Here is a 13,941-nt window from a genome sequence, read left to right as displayed (position 1 = left end):
GGCAATTCAATATTTTGAATTTAAAACTTGCCATGAACCGTGCACGGGGCGAAGCCCCGTCTTGCGGAGCCCGCCGGGAGGCGGGGGACGCTAGTCGTGAGAAGGTGAAAATTGTATGTTTGCCGACTCGAGAATGCACGATAGTTATGCACGCGATAATTTCCCAAACCTCTCTAGACCGCTCCCATTTCCGAAGATTCAAAAAACCAGTTTAACGGGCTTGATGCATGAATAAAGTCCTAGGTTTGCTAGCGTTCATTTATCTAAAAAAGGTTCATAAGTGGTTTGAGCAGAGTCATCAAGATAAAAATTACTTTATTTGATCAAATAACAAAACTTTGGACGACATGAGAAATGGATAAAGATTCGCATCAATCATTACATTTAAAGACAAAGCGAAGAACAGAGTATCACGGCCAAACGTAAAAATCGATAAATGTCACTCCGTGACCGGGTACAAATACAATTGTGGCTTTCTTCCCATTTGTTCTTTTGATATCATATCCTCCACGAAACGATTCTGATGAATAGTCCAAATGTTTTGAATAAAAAAACGTTCTTTCTTGGTCTCTTGGAAATGGAACAGCCTCCAGTACTTCCGGAAGGCACATTTCATTGACAACTTCGTCTACAAGCAATGACAGATGTTCTAGTCGAGAGTTGTTTTTGCTGTGAAACCAATTTGTAATAAATTGAGTGATATCCCTGGCACTCAACTTGACTTGTCTCAATACCACTTTGAGTGCGTTTGTGACTAGAAGGTCTTCAAGAGTGAACCTCGAGAAACAACTGTAAATATACAAAGAGTTCAAATTGCTCTTCAGAAATGTCTGAAAATCATATCCGGTCTCGAAAGGAATTCGGCACAATGAAATCTGCGTGGTAACTGTCGAGACAATTTCAAGAGCTTTCCTTGCGAAGCAATTTGAACAGTCCCTCATGATAGTCAATTTACTGAGTTTTGTCAGTAGAGCGAGAGTATCGCACACTTCTAGTTGTAGAGGTCCTCTGAGAACCACAAGTTCAAGCGATTGACAACTAGTAACGTCGACAATTCGCTCTACCAATTTCGCGACAGTGATAGACTTCTTTTCACATGAAATTGTTTTGTGTTGAAGCATCATGTTGGCCACATCCGGAACTCTCTCCGTGTACAAACTGAGCCCTACTGATGTATCATCTCTCAATACAACTGTGATACGAGGATAATGACTCTTAAAAACCACATTGATAGAACCGGCAGTTATTTTGCATAACATTTTTACCAGATTTTTTGCTTTATTGGAGAGAAGCGAGAACGCAATTCTGAAACGATTGAATATGAGGGATAGAACAAAAAAAAGATGAAAACTTACAGATCAATAGGCTCCATTTGTTGAAGAACAGGAATCAGTGCAAGTCTTGGAAGTCGTAAGAGAAAGAACGGAGTCGTCATCTTGCTAGTGGGGAGAGGGTAGAAGTGAATGAAGAAATCAATGTCTGAGGAGATCGGAGAGAGACCGCAATACACGACCGCGACGCGTGAGAAATGGGCTCTGGGAAGGCAAACATTATTAGGGAGATCACCTGCACATCTAACTCTTGTCGAGAGAAAGTGAAACTCGTATGTTTGCAGATTGGAAAGAGGGGCAGTCGATGACCGATGCGCGCGACAGCTTTCTGAAACTCTCTGGACCGCTCGCATTTCAGAAAACTCAAAAAACAATTTGACGAGCTCGCTGCATGAGTTTGAGCAATCGCCAGAGTCCTCATGATTAGCATAAATAAAAAAATGACTTTATTTGATCAAAACAATGAAACATTGCACGACACAAGAAATGAATAAAGATTCAATCAATCATTACATTTTAAACAAAGCAAAGGACAGCGTATCACCGCCAAACGTCCGTCAGATAAAGGTCACAAATACAATCGTGGCTTTCTTCCCATCTGTTCTTTCGATATCATATCCTCCAGAAAACGATACTGATGACTTGTCCAGTTTTTTCGAGTACTGGAACGTTCGCTCTCGGTCTCTTGGAAACGGAACAGCCTTCAGTACTTCCGAAGACACGTTTCATTGATACCTCCCAATGTGCACAATGACCGATGTTTTAGTCGAGAGTTGCATTTGCTGTGAAACCACTTTGTAAGAAATTGACTAATATCTGTGACACTCAACATGACTTCTCTCAATTTCAGTTTGAGTGCGTTTGTGACTAGAAGGTGATCAAGAGTGAACATTGAGAAATCTGAGTTAATCTTCAAATAGTTCAAATTGCTCTTCAGAAATGTCTGAAACTCTTCTTTGCTCTCAAATGGAATTCGGTACAATGTAATCTCCGTGGTAACTGTTGAGACAATTTCAAAAGCTTTCTTTGCGAAACTATCCGAACAGTCTTCCATGACGGCTAATGTCCCGAGTTCTGTCAGTTGAGAGAGAGTATCGCACACTTCTAGTTGTAGAGGTCCCCTGAGTTCCACATATTCAAGCGATTCACAACTAGTAACGCTAGCAATTCGCTCTACTAATTTCGCGACAGTGAGAGACCCCTTTTCACATGAAATCGTTTTGTTTTGAATCATCTTGTTGCCCACATCTGGCCCCCTCTCTCCGTGTACAAACTGAGCCCCACTGATGTGTCTCTCAAATTAATTGTGATACGAGGATAATGACTCCTAACAGTTATATTGATGGAACCGACAGATATTTTGCGAAGGGTTTTTGACAAATTTTTGGCTCTTTTGGAAATAAGCGAGAACGCAATTCTGAAACGATTGAAAATGAAGGATGGAATAAAAAAAGAGGGAAACTCACAATTCACTTGTTTTCATTTGTTGGAAAACAGGAGTCAGTGCAAGTCTTGGGAGGCGTAAGAGAGGGAAAGGAGTCGTCCCTCTCTTACGGAGAGAGGGTACAAATGAGATGAGGAATCAATGTCTGGTGGTGTTGGGGGGAGACCGCAACGCACGACCGCGACGCGAGTGAAGTGCGCTCTGGGAAGACAAACATCATTAGGGAGAGCACCTGCACATCTAACTCTTGTCGTGAGATGGTGGATTCCGTATGTTTGCTGGCTCAAAAAAGGGGCAGTCGATGAACGATGAGCGCGACAGCTTTCTGAAACTCTCTGGACCGCTCACATTTCAGAAAACTCAAAAAACAACTTGACGTGCTCGCTGCATGAGTAAAGTCATGAGTTTGGAAGAATTCATCTGTCCAATATAAGGTTTTTGAAATGGTTTGAGCATTCGCCAGAGTTATCATGATAAGCAAAAAATTAAATTTTAAAAAACTACTTTATTTCATACTTGTCACGGGCCGGGCCGGGCCGGGCCGGGCCGGGCCGAAATCAAGAAAATGTTCGGCCCGGCCCGGCCCGGCCCGGCCCGGCCCGGCCCGTGGCCCGGCCCGCTCGGCCCGTTTCGAAACAGTTTTTGAAACATTTTTGAAAATTTTGAATTTTTTGGAAAAGTTGTAGTCTTCGATTAAATTTGTAATTTACAACCGAAAGTAGGATGTGCAGAGTAATTTGAATCACTTTAGTTGTATAAGATAATATACCGTAAATACTGTATTATAACGGCACCTGTAATAGAAGGGCACCTGTATTATAACGGCGCTCCATCTATACTAAGAATTTATGAATATGATTATCCGGGTGATTTTATCTTGGTTCTGATTAGAAGTACAGTGATTAGTAACTACTTGATCAGCAAATGGAACGTCCAAAAAAGTTTTTTTTTGTTTAATTTTAATGAGTTTCCGAAACCACGAAGTTTCTCTCGGAGGCAGTTGAAAAATATAACGGCATGCCGTTATAATACAGTATTTACGGTAAATTGTATCTGAAAATGGTCACCTGTTTTCGAATTATGAGCGAGGAAATCAGGAAAAGTTAAACTGAAATTCAAAAATAAATGTATTTAATGCTTTAAAAAATCAGCAAATTTCAACAGCAAACAAAGAAAGAACAATAACAGAAAGGAAAGAGAAAAACATAGAAAAATTAGGAAAGAAAAACGGATGGATTATGCAAGATCGTCTAACCAGTGTGGAAATTTATTGGCCAATTGGCACCCCATTACGACTAGCTCAGCTTTCGAATATTGAAGACGTGTCCTACGTTTGTCTAATAAATATGAAGCAGTCGAAAAACAGGATTCACAGATTGATTCACTTGGAATCACACTGAACAATTTTGTGGCTGCTTCGTAGAGTGCGGGATACTCGTTCTTTTTGCGGTGCCAGTAATTCTCAAGAGTTTCGGAATAATTTGAGTCAACATGTTCACAGAGATATCTGTAATACAAATTTAAATGTCGCTGTGGCGGAAGGTTCAATTACCGTTCTAGTTCGTTGTTCGCATCACAAGTTGATTGAGGAGTGTCGCGAAGAAGGTCATACAGATCTTCTACTCCATCATTTTTAGTGGGTGCTGGAGAATTTCTCACAGATGACATGTCTTTCGGTAGCATATCCATAATAAAGTCTTTAGCTGGGGGTATTTGAGTTTAGAACTCGGAAGAATAGAACTGCGACAAAATAAAACTGTGAAAATATAGAACAGACGAAAATAGAACTGTTACAAACTGGAACAGTGAAAGTTAGAACTGCTACAAAACAGAACTCAACAAAATAGAACTGAACGCAATGGAACTGCTACAAAATAGAACTGTTACAAAATAGAACTCTAGTTCGAATGGAGCGCGTTTGCATTTTTTTTCTTTTTAGAAGAATCAGAACGACTTTTTTTTTAATTTGAACAATTATTCGATGAAAAATATGAATTTATTTGAGAAAAGTCAAAAATAAATTGAATTTTTGCAAAAAAATGCAAACGCGCTCCATTCGAACTAGAGTTCTATTTTGTAACAGTTCTATTTTGTAGCAGTTCCATTGTGTTCAGTTCTATTTTGTCGAGTTCTGTTTTGTAGCAGTTCCATTTTTTCGTAGTTCCACTTTGTTCAGTTCTATTTTTTCCTGTTCTATATTTTCACAGTTTTATTTTGTCGCAGTTCTATTCTTCCGAGTTCTAAACTCAAATACCCCCCTTTAGCTCTCAGCTGTTCTGCTCTCTCAAAGTTCGACATTTTTTTTGTAGCCGGAGACAGCATCACAGCGCCATAGTGTAAATCGGTGAACTCCGCGTAGTAATGCTGTAGGGCCAATCTACCGGATTTCGACATAACTTTGACAAAATCTGTATCAATTGTGTCCATATCAACTCCAGTGAAATCGTCTTCGAGGAATTTTTTGAATCGATTGTCTAAATGTTTGTAAGCAGGCAATACAAGATTTAAAGTAATCTTGTTCTGGCATTGGAACACCTGATTGTATGTCAGCAGAGGTGAAAATACCAATAAAATTGAGTGAGCGAGTTTTTCATCTTCAGAAGCGAGACGTCGGATTCGTTCTCTACCTTTCGGGGAGAACAGTTGAATATTTGGTTGAATATTTTCCATCAGTTCCATGACGTCTTTCAGACATTTTACACCATTAAGCCATCTAGTATCCGAAGGCAAAGTAGGAAGACGTGGCAGAGACTGGCATATAGTAGAATTCCAGCGAATGTAGCCAGCAACTTTTTTGGATACATTGATAACATCTTCTAGTCGGCTTAACATATCGAGATCTTCTGATGACAATAGATGATTTTTTCGATGAATCAACAGTGGAGTTATAATTTTCGATCCAAGCAAGCTGACACTATGCGACACGCATCTCACATCTGAAGAAAACTGTTATGCTTATTTAGTGGAAAAAACGCACTCACAACTGTAAAAATGTGAACCAATATTAGAGATACCACCATCGGCAGTCACATAACACGACTCAATTTGTTCTTTGGTCCAACCGTATTCTTCTAATCGATGTTTGATTAACTTTGCTGTCTCATTCGCTGTTTTCCCTTCAAATGTGGGAATGAATGCTAACGGTACGACTTGCAGTTTGAATTCATCATCGACAAAAGATCCGAACACACTTAGATAGTGGGTGACAAGCTTCCCATAATCGATAATCAAATGAAGACGATTTTCGGTGAAACGTGACAAATACGTATAAAGTTTTGTAATCAGGTTCTGAGCCATATTTTCGGAAACTTTCTGAATAGTATTGCGTGACGGAAGTTGTTTCAGGGCGGCCTCGCCATAACCACCACTTCTGAAATATTAATTAGTTACAATGGCTTATATATTAAACTGAGCTACTCACGACGATGCATTACTTATATCCAATACCAATCGTTTCATAGATTCAGAACTCAAATGATTGAACGAACGTCCCGAGCTCACTCCGTACTTCGCAATAGCCGTTGTGATTTTTGATAACTCGCCTTGTCGGAATTGTTTGGTGGTAAACTCTGGAAATAGTTTTTTTTCTCTGAAACTTTCTGAAACCCCTTAGATAACTGCATTCTTTCTGATTACTTTTGCTCATTTTTACAAAAATCTCAGAAATAGTGATACCATCAATTCTCCGACTTTTAACTTCGGACAAACTCGATTCCAAATCTCCATTTTCAACACTGTCAGGCAGTTTTCTCTTCATCTTGCAAGAATTTTTCGTATGACGACGCAGATGACTCCCGTCTTTTCCGGAGAGTATCTTTCTGCAGCCTACACACATTACACGGCCTGTTTCTTCATATTCCTTGTCTTCGTCTTCACGATACATAACAATACGGTAATTTTCGTCTCTATAAGCTTCATCCTGCAATATTATTTTTAATATACGAAAAAGGCTGAATTGACACTTACAGCCTTCACTTTGATATCACGTTTTTCGATATATCCTTGCAGCAATTTAGTAAACGAGTTTTCTTTTTGATTATCCGTCATTTTCAATAGATTTTATATAAAAACCCTGAAAATTTTCTCAATAAAACGCGAAAACCGGGAAAGAAATCGGACAAAATTCTTCCTAAGGACGATAAACAACAGGCGCTTGCGTAATTTCGGAGTGTCGTTGTTTTGTAAAAGAGCGCGAAATCAAATAAATAAAATTGCAATAAACCTTTTTAAAAATTGCAATAAAACACTTTCCGGGCCGACGGGCCGGGCCGGGCCAAGAGAAATTCCGGCCCGGCCCGATTTTTGACAAGTATGCTTTATTTTTCTTTCTTTCTCTTTCAAACTCAAAAACTTTTCGACTTTTCGTGAACGTGTTAAAAGTAAGTAACAAAATGTTGAAGACGGAAAGCTTGGTTTAATTAAGCGGATAGGAAAAGTGACAGGAAGATGAAAAGTTTAAAGACCTGTCAACGAGTGCCAGAAAGTTTGAGCAAACGGATACGGACTTGCAACGGGCCGAGCTAATTTCGAAATTTGCACCTGTCCGGGATCGCAGTATAAAAATTCAAAATCTTGTATGGTCAACCCAAGGAAAACAACTCCACTTTCTATATTACTTATTGGAATAGTTTTAATTAATAATGCTGAATTTTGAAAATAACTAGTCATAATTATATTGACTATGACTAGCGTCCCCCGCCTCCCGGCGGGCTCCGCAAGACGGGGCTTCGCCCCGTGCGCGGTGCATGGCAAGTTTTACATTCAAATTATTGCATTGCCTTTTTTAAATTAAATTTTACTGGAAATTGTACGTAACATTGCTTTATATCATCTGGAAATTGTTAGAGTGTTCAAATAAATGTTTAAATTATTTTTCAAATAATTTACATTCTTTGAACATTCTTTGAAGTTTTTTTCAAATATCCAAACAATTTCAAAAAAGTTTCACAATTCATATCTCAAAAGTAATAATAACAATAATAAAAAAACAATAGAAAATAACAGCAAAAAATAACAAGAAAATTAAAACATGAACCAGTCAATAATAAATGCTAAGTGTAACGTGCCAAAAGAATCCAATGCCAAATCATCCGATGTCCCGTTGTTGTATCGATTCTCCCAGCATCGCTGAAAACACGTTCATTATCTTCCGAAGAGAGAGAGAGAGAATAGTTATAAATTTCACAGCAAGCTGAGACAATTTTGGAAACTCGCGAACTCACAATTTTCAATTTCCCAGCTGCAGAACCTCTCGATAGACCACGTTTCGCACAAGAATCCCTCCATGGATGTAGTTGTCGTCGGGAGTCCCTCTCTTGTAGTGCCACAATCGGAAGTCTTCGCTTCTTCTTACTCTCGACATTGCAACATAGAGTTGGCCATGCGAGAAGACTGGAGAATGCAGAAGCAGTCCACATCTTGTCAACGTTTGTCCCTGGCTCTTGTTGATCGTACAGGCGTACGCCAAACGAATTGGGAACTGTCGACGGCGGAATCCACAAGACTTTCCTCCTTTTCCAGAGGGACTCATCAAGATTCGATGCAAGAAGACCATCTGCTTTGGCTTTTTCGGGTCGGTGTTCCGGTGGCAGTAGATTATCTGGAAATAAAATAGTTTATTTATGCATAGGTTCAACCGAAAAAAGATGTGACAAAAAAACTTACGTCTTCTCCGAAAGACACAATCGTCAATCTTGTGCCGTTACACAGTCCGGCTTCCACAGACAGATTGCGAAGGAGAACAATCTGGGCTCCGACTTTCAAGCGAAGACGGTGGGGTGGCATTCCAGGTGGTGTCTCCGTAGCAAAGATGGCTGGGTCCACGTTGAGAGCGTTGTCCTTATCAGCTGTGTCAATGGATACAAACTCTCTCATTTCTCCGTTCAACTTGTCCAAGATGTATTCATTGATTCGGAGAGCCGTTCTATTGTCCACAGTCAATACTGCAGAAGATTCCACCAGTTTGTAGGTGTTGACGTCTGGAAAGACCCAGTCCACGAGATCCGTGTCCGTTCCGGTTAGAATGAGTTTGTCCGGAATTGACACCATCTGTCTCTTCTCATGTACATAGTTGGATCCATCTCCAATCTCGAGAATCAGTCTGGCATAGTCTGGGTCATCAATGGCTCTTTGATTGATTGTCAGGTGGAATTTCTCAACTTGAGTCCAATTATCACCCCAGTTCTTGAGAGTGTATTCAATGACTCCTTGATCTCGAACACCTTGAACAATTGGAAGAATTTGCCTCCAATCTCCACCCATTATGAACAAAACTCCACCAAAAGGAAGTGTGCTTTCGTGGAGTTCCTGGAAGAGGTTGTCGACTGCCGACACTATTCTACGGTCGGACATACAAACTTCATCCCAGATGACGGCACTCAAAGCTCTCAGTGCAGTAGCTGAAATTAAAAAATTATACTACATGGCAACCTAAAACACCCCCCTTCACTGAAACACTCTAATTTCCCGAAACACTCACCTTCGGCTGAAATCAGGTCAATGCTGCAATTCATCCTATCACAAACTTCAAGCGGGATGGAAAACTTCCGATGAGCTGTGCATCCATTTGGTAGAAGACTGGCTGCAATTCCAGAGTGAGAGACTGTACCAACTTGTTTGCCTCGTGCCATCAACACATGGTATATTGTATTATAACAATATGTTTTTCCGGTTCCTCCAGCTCCGCCGACAAAAACCATTCTGGGTACCTCCGTCTCGTCATCCATCTCCAATACTCGGTCCACAAAGTTCTTCTGTTCCGTGTTCAAGTCTCGGTACAACGTTCTTCCTTTACTTTCATGCTCGTTTCGAGATAAGTTGACGAAGTCTGGGTTGTCGAAGTCCTCAGCTGGGTCGATTAAAGGTAAATCTTCTTTTTTGTAATCTCCTTCAAGCTCGAACTGATCCAGATTCATTCCATGGCGTTGCAGAAGGAAGTTGATGTGTCGAAGAGCGTGAGCTTTCTTTTGAGAATCCGACCAAGACGTTTTGTTACTAACCAAGGTTTCCCAATGACTGTCCCATAGATCTTTCGGATTGGCTGGAGCACAGTGAAGGAGTATACTTGCAAACATCCGACGGGATTCAATTGGAGATTCATAACCAGCAATTTCAGTCAATAAATCATTCCATTCCTGCTCTCCATTCATCAGACGTCGAGCCCGTGCTGCTTGGAGACAAGTTGGGTAGACAACGTTTTTGTATGTCCGTAAGTCTTGCCAGCTTGTCGGTCCACAAACATGATGAGCAAGTAAACGGACTGCGGTGAGTTCCAGATTTCTTGGCTGTGGTGCTTGGATCCGCCCAAAGATTTTTCCAGAGAGATCACGTTTTCGGAGAATGAACTTCTGCGTCTTCATGCTAAACATATAGAAACGGAACATTTCTGGAAGAGTCAGATCAGTTGTCATCATTCCGTTTTTGAGCTGCTTTGGATTCTTGTTTTCGTTAAACCAAGCAGCCATCTGCCCAGCAACTTTTTTTTCGAGCAATTTCTTTGCAGAAGCCGCAGATAGTCCGCGTTTGAAATACAGCAATTCATTGTTCTCTTCATGAACGTATCCTTTGAAAACAATATGGGAACATCCATGCATCGGTCGTGAAGCGAGTTTCCAAGCTGCTTCGTTAGCCGTCATTGCCGCCATATCCAAAACAGCAGTGCATTCATTCATTGAAAGACGCTTATCTTTTGGAATGGTGACTCCGGCAGCATCCATCATTTTGTCAGCTTGTCTTTGCCGGGCACGTAATTTTCCTTCAGGAAGATTAGCTGGAGCAAAGACGTTGCCTCTAAGAGTCATCGCAGTCTTGTCCGGATTTCCTTTTTCCATATTCTCACAAACTTCAAGAAGCATGCGATCAGGACCTTTGAAGAGGTACTTGAATATGTACTTCAGGGTGTGGAGAGTTGTGATGACTTCGACATTGATGTGACACTCGTGTTTCATCAACGAAGGCTTGTTGTGAGACACCACATATTCACTGCCAGCAACATGTGCTTTCCCTTTCCGGTACAAAACAAACTTGTTTGTATTCGTTCTTTTGTAGTCCGGATATTGGTTGTCCGTCAGCACGGTGAAATCTGACATCTTCTTAGGAAATGATTTCACACATTGTTTCCAATGAAGTTTTGCTCCTTCTCTGCAATACGCAGTTGGATCGTTTTCACAGGGGAAGTGGACCATCATATCTTTCACCAGATTGTAGTACCGGAGTTTCTGGAAAAAACATAATTAGTTGTTTTTGATGATTCTCAGTAAAGGAATTGTGAAAATTACACTAATATGTTAAAGAAAACAAACCTCTTCATATTCTGGATCGTTTCGTTTTGGCATCTCTGGTACTTCGGCCGAAATGATATCATCAACTTCAGCTGCGGTGGTGATTGGTTTTTCCAGACAGACAATCAAGTGGACGTGGGGCATTCCTCTCTGCTGGAACTCCACCGAGTATATGAACCACCTCACAACGCCAAAATTTCCACCTTCTCTCACGATCTTTCCTCCTTGAGCGGAGATTTTCTTTTTTGGTCCAAGGAGCTCTTCTTCGATGAAAATTTCGAACCTTGTCCAGAAGACGGTGTTAACGAATGTCGGAATGTCAGTCCAGTTGACTCCTCTCAATTTCGTTTCTCTCTGAATTTCTGGCCATTTCGGATTTCCAGTGTAAGTGATGAACAGATGAGGTTTTCCAAGCTTGTTGGCAAGTGTGACTCCCGTCATGACTAACTCTCGTTGGTATTTGACAGTTCCTGGAACACTCGAAGGGAGTGTGGCCAGTTGTCCGAGCTTCCTAACGCCATTAAACTTTTCATTTACCATCTGTTCTTGAAACTTGAAAACTTGGCTTCTGCCCGCGAACCGATGAAATTCACTTCGATGCACAAGTAATGCGTTCATCCTTCCTTCAATCATGCGGGCTCCGTAGTCAATCACAACCAATTGTCCAAGAGTTCGAGATTCTCCTTGATATCTGTTCGGAATTTCTTCTCGGTCTTGAAACAAGAAGTTTGCGTGTTCAGCTCTGCTGACGTTCAGCCTCTGTCCGATCTGAAATGATATAATAATTAACCTTTTGATTTGATTGCTTTTTTTCGTCAATACGATAATCTAAAAGTAAACTCACATTCTTAACAAGAACTCCATCATTTTTTCTTGCAAGAGCCAGCGGTTCTGCGTCGTGCTCGTCGCCATAACATACTGCGTCGAGTTCAAGCTCATCATTTTCGTCTTCTTCTCCTTCATCTTCTTCTTCTCTTGAACCTCGAACCGATTCCTCTCTCTCCTTCAGTCTATCCTCTTCCAGTTCAACTTCTCTCTCCCTATCCATATCAACATTGTCCAATTCTTGGGGCACATAATCGTCGTAGTTGTTCGTACCTCTGTATCGGTCAATTGGCGGCTCCTCCTCAGAATCACTGTCCGGCCCAAATGGATTTCCGGATACAATTGGAATGTCGATGGTTCTTTGGTGTTGATCGATGACTGGATACATATCTCCTTTTCGTTGCTTCATTGTGATGTTGTTCTGTTGTCCGATTTCGTCGTCCACCGGAAACTCTTGCTCATCTTCCAGCAATCCCTGATCGAGTATTTGCTGATTGTCCAAACTGAAAAAAATAACTTTGATGATTGTATGGTTCTGCTTATCATTTATCCCCCCACTTCAACAATGTTTATCCCTAATCAATCTTTCAGATAATTCATCTCCATTACTCACTTTTCTGGATCATATTCCTCTTCGTCCCAATCAAATCCATCCTCAACGTCTTGATCTTGCCGGACATCCATATCATCTCTGAAAAAAGAAAATGTGAGAATTTGAGTTGATGAATAATTCGATTGCTCTTCTATTACGAAATATGTATATTACTTACAAATCCGAGTCATCAAATTCCATCCCGCTTGCAGAAGTAGATGGTTGGTTCAAACTCTCCAACATCTCATTGAACTCTGGTCCCAAGTTGTAGTAGTCCTCAGGGTTCTCCTCGTTACTCAACAATTCCTCGATGTGGTTCCTGATGTTCTGCTCGTACGACGGCTTTGGATCTTTTGCAGTCCGTCTTGGGTACTTATGAAGAGCATATCCACCTTGTGCATCAGGAAACAGGAGAGGGTAACCCATTGTGTCGCACAAGTCCGAGTAGATTGAAATCGCCTGTTGCGGCTTTCCTTTGGATGGATTTTTTGGATAGATGGTCAATCCTCGTGGCCGAGCAGAAGTGTCTTCTGGATTCATACTGATTGCTACAGCCACGTGATGTTTCGGCATCCTCTTCTTCTGAGCATAGACACCTGGATGTGCAACAAGCTTGTCTTGATGATCCAACTCTGTGGGTGACAGTATTGTGAACCGGATGAACTCATTGCTGGCATCACTTTGGCTGAGCCCTCGTCTCTGCAATTCCTCTTTCTCCAGCTGAGCCATGCTCTTGAAGCATTTGTACAAGGAGTTGTTAGCGTCCAAGTATTCTTGAATGTCCAAAAACATTTTCTCCAGTAGAGGATTTTTTACTCTTAATGACTCGAATCGCATGGATGCAATTGTTTCATTGTCGTGTTCCAGTACAATGAAGTTTGCATATCTTGCTTTTGCGGTCTCCCGTGGATGTATGGCAGATGGCAGGAAGGTTACTACTCCTTGAACTTTCATCGACTGCACTCCGTGAGCCTTCTGTTGTTGACGGTTGTAGTTGACGCTGGCCATGGAGAATGCTGCGTTTGCCTGGAAAATTTTTATGAAAAACGTTCAAATTATATATAGGAAACCTACCGAAATCAGACATCCTCTGAACTTTTCCTGAAACATCTGGGTAATCGCAGGTGGGATCTTCTTCACTGGATTAATCCAAAAACGCCCGTTTTTGCAGCACGATTTCAGTCTCTCTCGTGGGAATGAAAGTGCTCCACAATGGTAGCACTTATCTGTTCTTCTTCCAAGATCAATTGGTTTTGGATATCTTGAGAACATTCTGAATGTGTCATCCAATGTAGTGTCGATATGTTGTGGAAGATCCAACTCTTTCTTTCCCATCTCTTTCATTTCGGCAGCTATGAACTCGTCAACTGTACAAGTCCGATTGTTCTCTGTCTTCCATAATTCAACTACTTGCGGACTGAGAGTGTATTTGTTCTTCCGGACCATTCCTGAAAATTGAGTGATTAAAAG

General features: G+C 41.0%; 3 protein-coding genes across 3 annotated transcripts; all 3 read right to left on the bottom strand.

Annotated features, from left to right (window-relative positions):
- Nucleotides 1-410: 410 nt before the first annotated feature.
- GCK72_021134 (uncharacterized protein) lies at nt 411-1,435 on the bottom strand (the record flags this gene model as incomplete). The annotated part of the gene is made up of 2 exons (XM_053734043.1): nt 411-1,305; nt 1,356-1,435. The coding sequence occupies 2 exons, from the start codon at nt 1,433-1,435 to the stop codon at nt 411-413; spliced, it is 975 nt and encodes a 324-aa protein (XP_053582956.1).
- Nucleotides 1,436-2,034: 599 nt separating this feature from the next.
- Nucleotides 2,035-2,565, bottom strand: GCK72_021133 (uncharacterized protein; the record flags this gene model as incomplete). The annotated part of the gene is made up of 1 exon (XM_053734042.1): nt 2,035-2,565. One exon carries the CDS (start codon nt 2,563-2,565, stop codon nt 2,035-2,037), a length of 531 nt encoding a protein of 176 aa, XP_053582955.1.
- A 1,446-nt stretch (nt 2,566-4,011) lies between these two features.
- Nucleotides 4,012-6,822, bottom strand: GCK72_021132 (uncharacterized protein; the record flags this gene model as incomplete). The annotated part of the gene is made up of 7 exons (XM_053734041.1): nt 4,012-4,282; nt 4,328-4,478; nt 5,157-5,711; nt 5,757-6,145; nt 6,197-6,344; nt 6,451-6,694; nt 6,742-6,822. The coding sequence occupies 7 exons, from the start codon at nt 6,820-6,822 to the stop codon at nt 4,012-4,014; spliced, it is 1,839 nt and encodes a 612-aa protein (XP_053582954.1).
- Nucleotides 6,823-13,941: the final 7,119 nt, after the last annotated feature.

Source organism: Caenorhabditis remanei, chromosome V (genome assembly GCF_010183535.1).
Source record: "Caenorhabditis remanei strain PX506 chromosome V, whole genome shotgun sequence".
In the NCBI taxonomy this organism is placed as follows: domain Eukaryota; kingdom Metazoa; phylum Nematoda; class Chromadorea; order Rhabditida; family Rhabditidae; genus Caenorhabditis; species Caenorhabditis remanei.
Note: the sequence above shows the minus strand (reverse complement) of the source record. Positions and strands in the feature narration are given on the sequence as shown.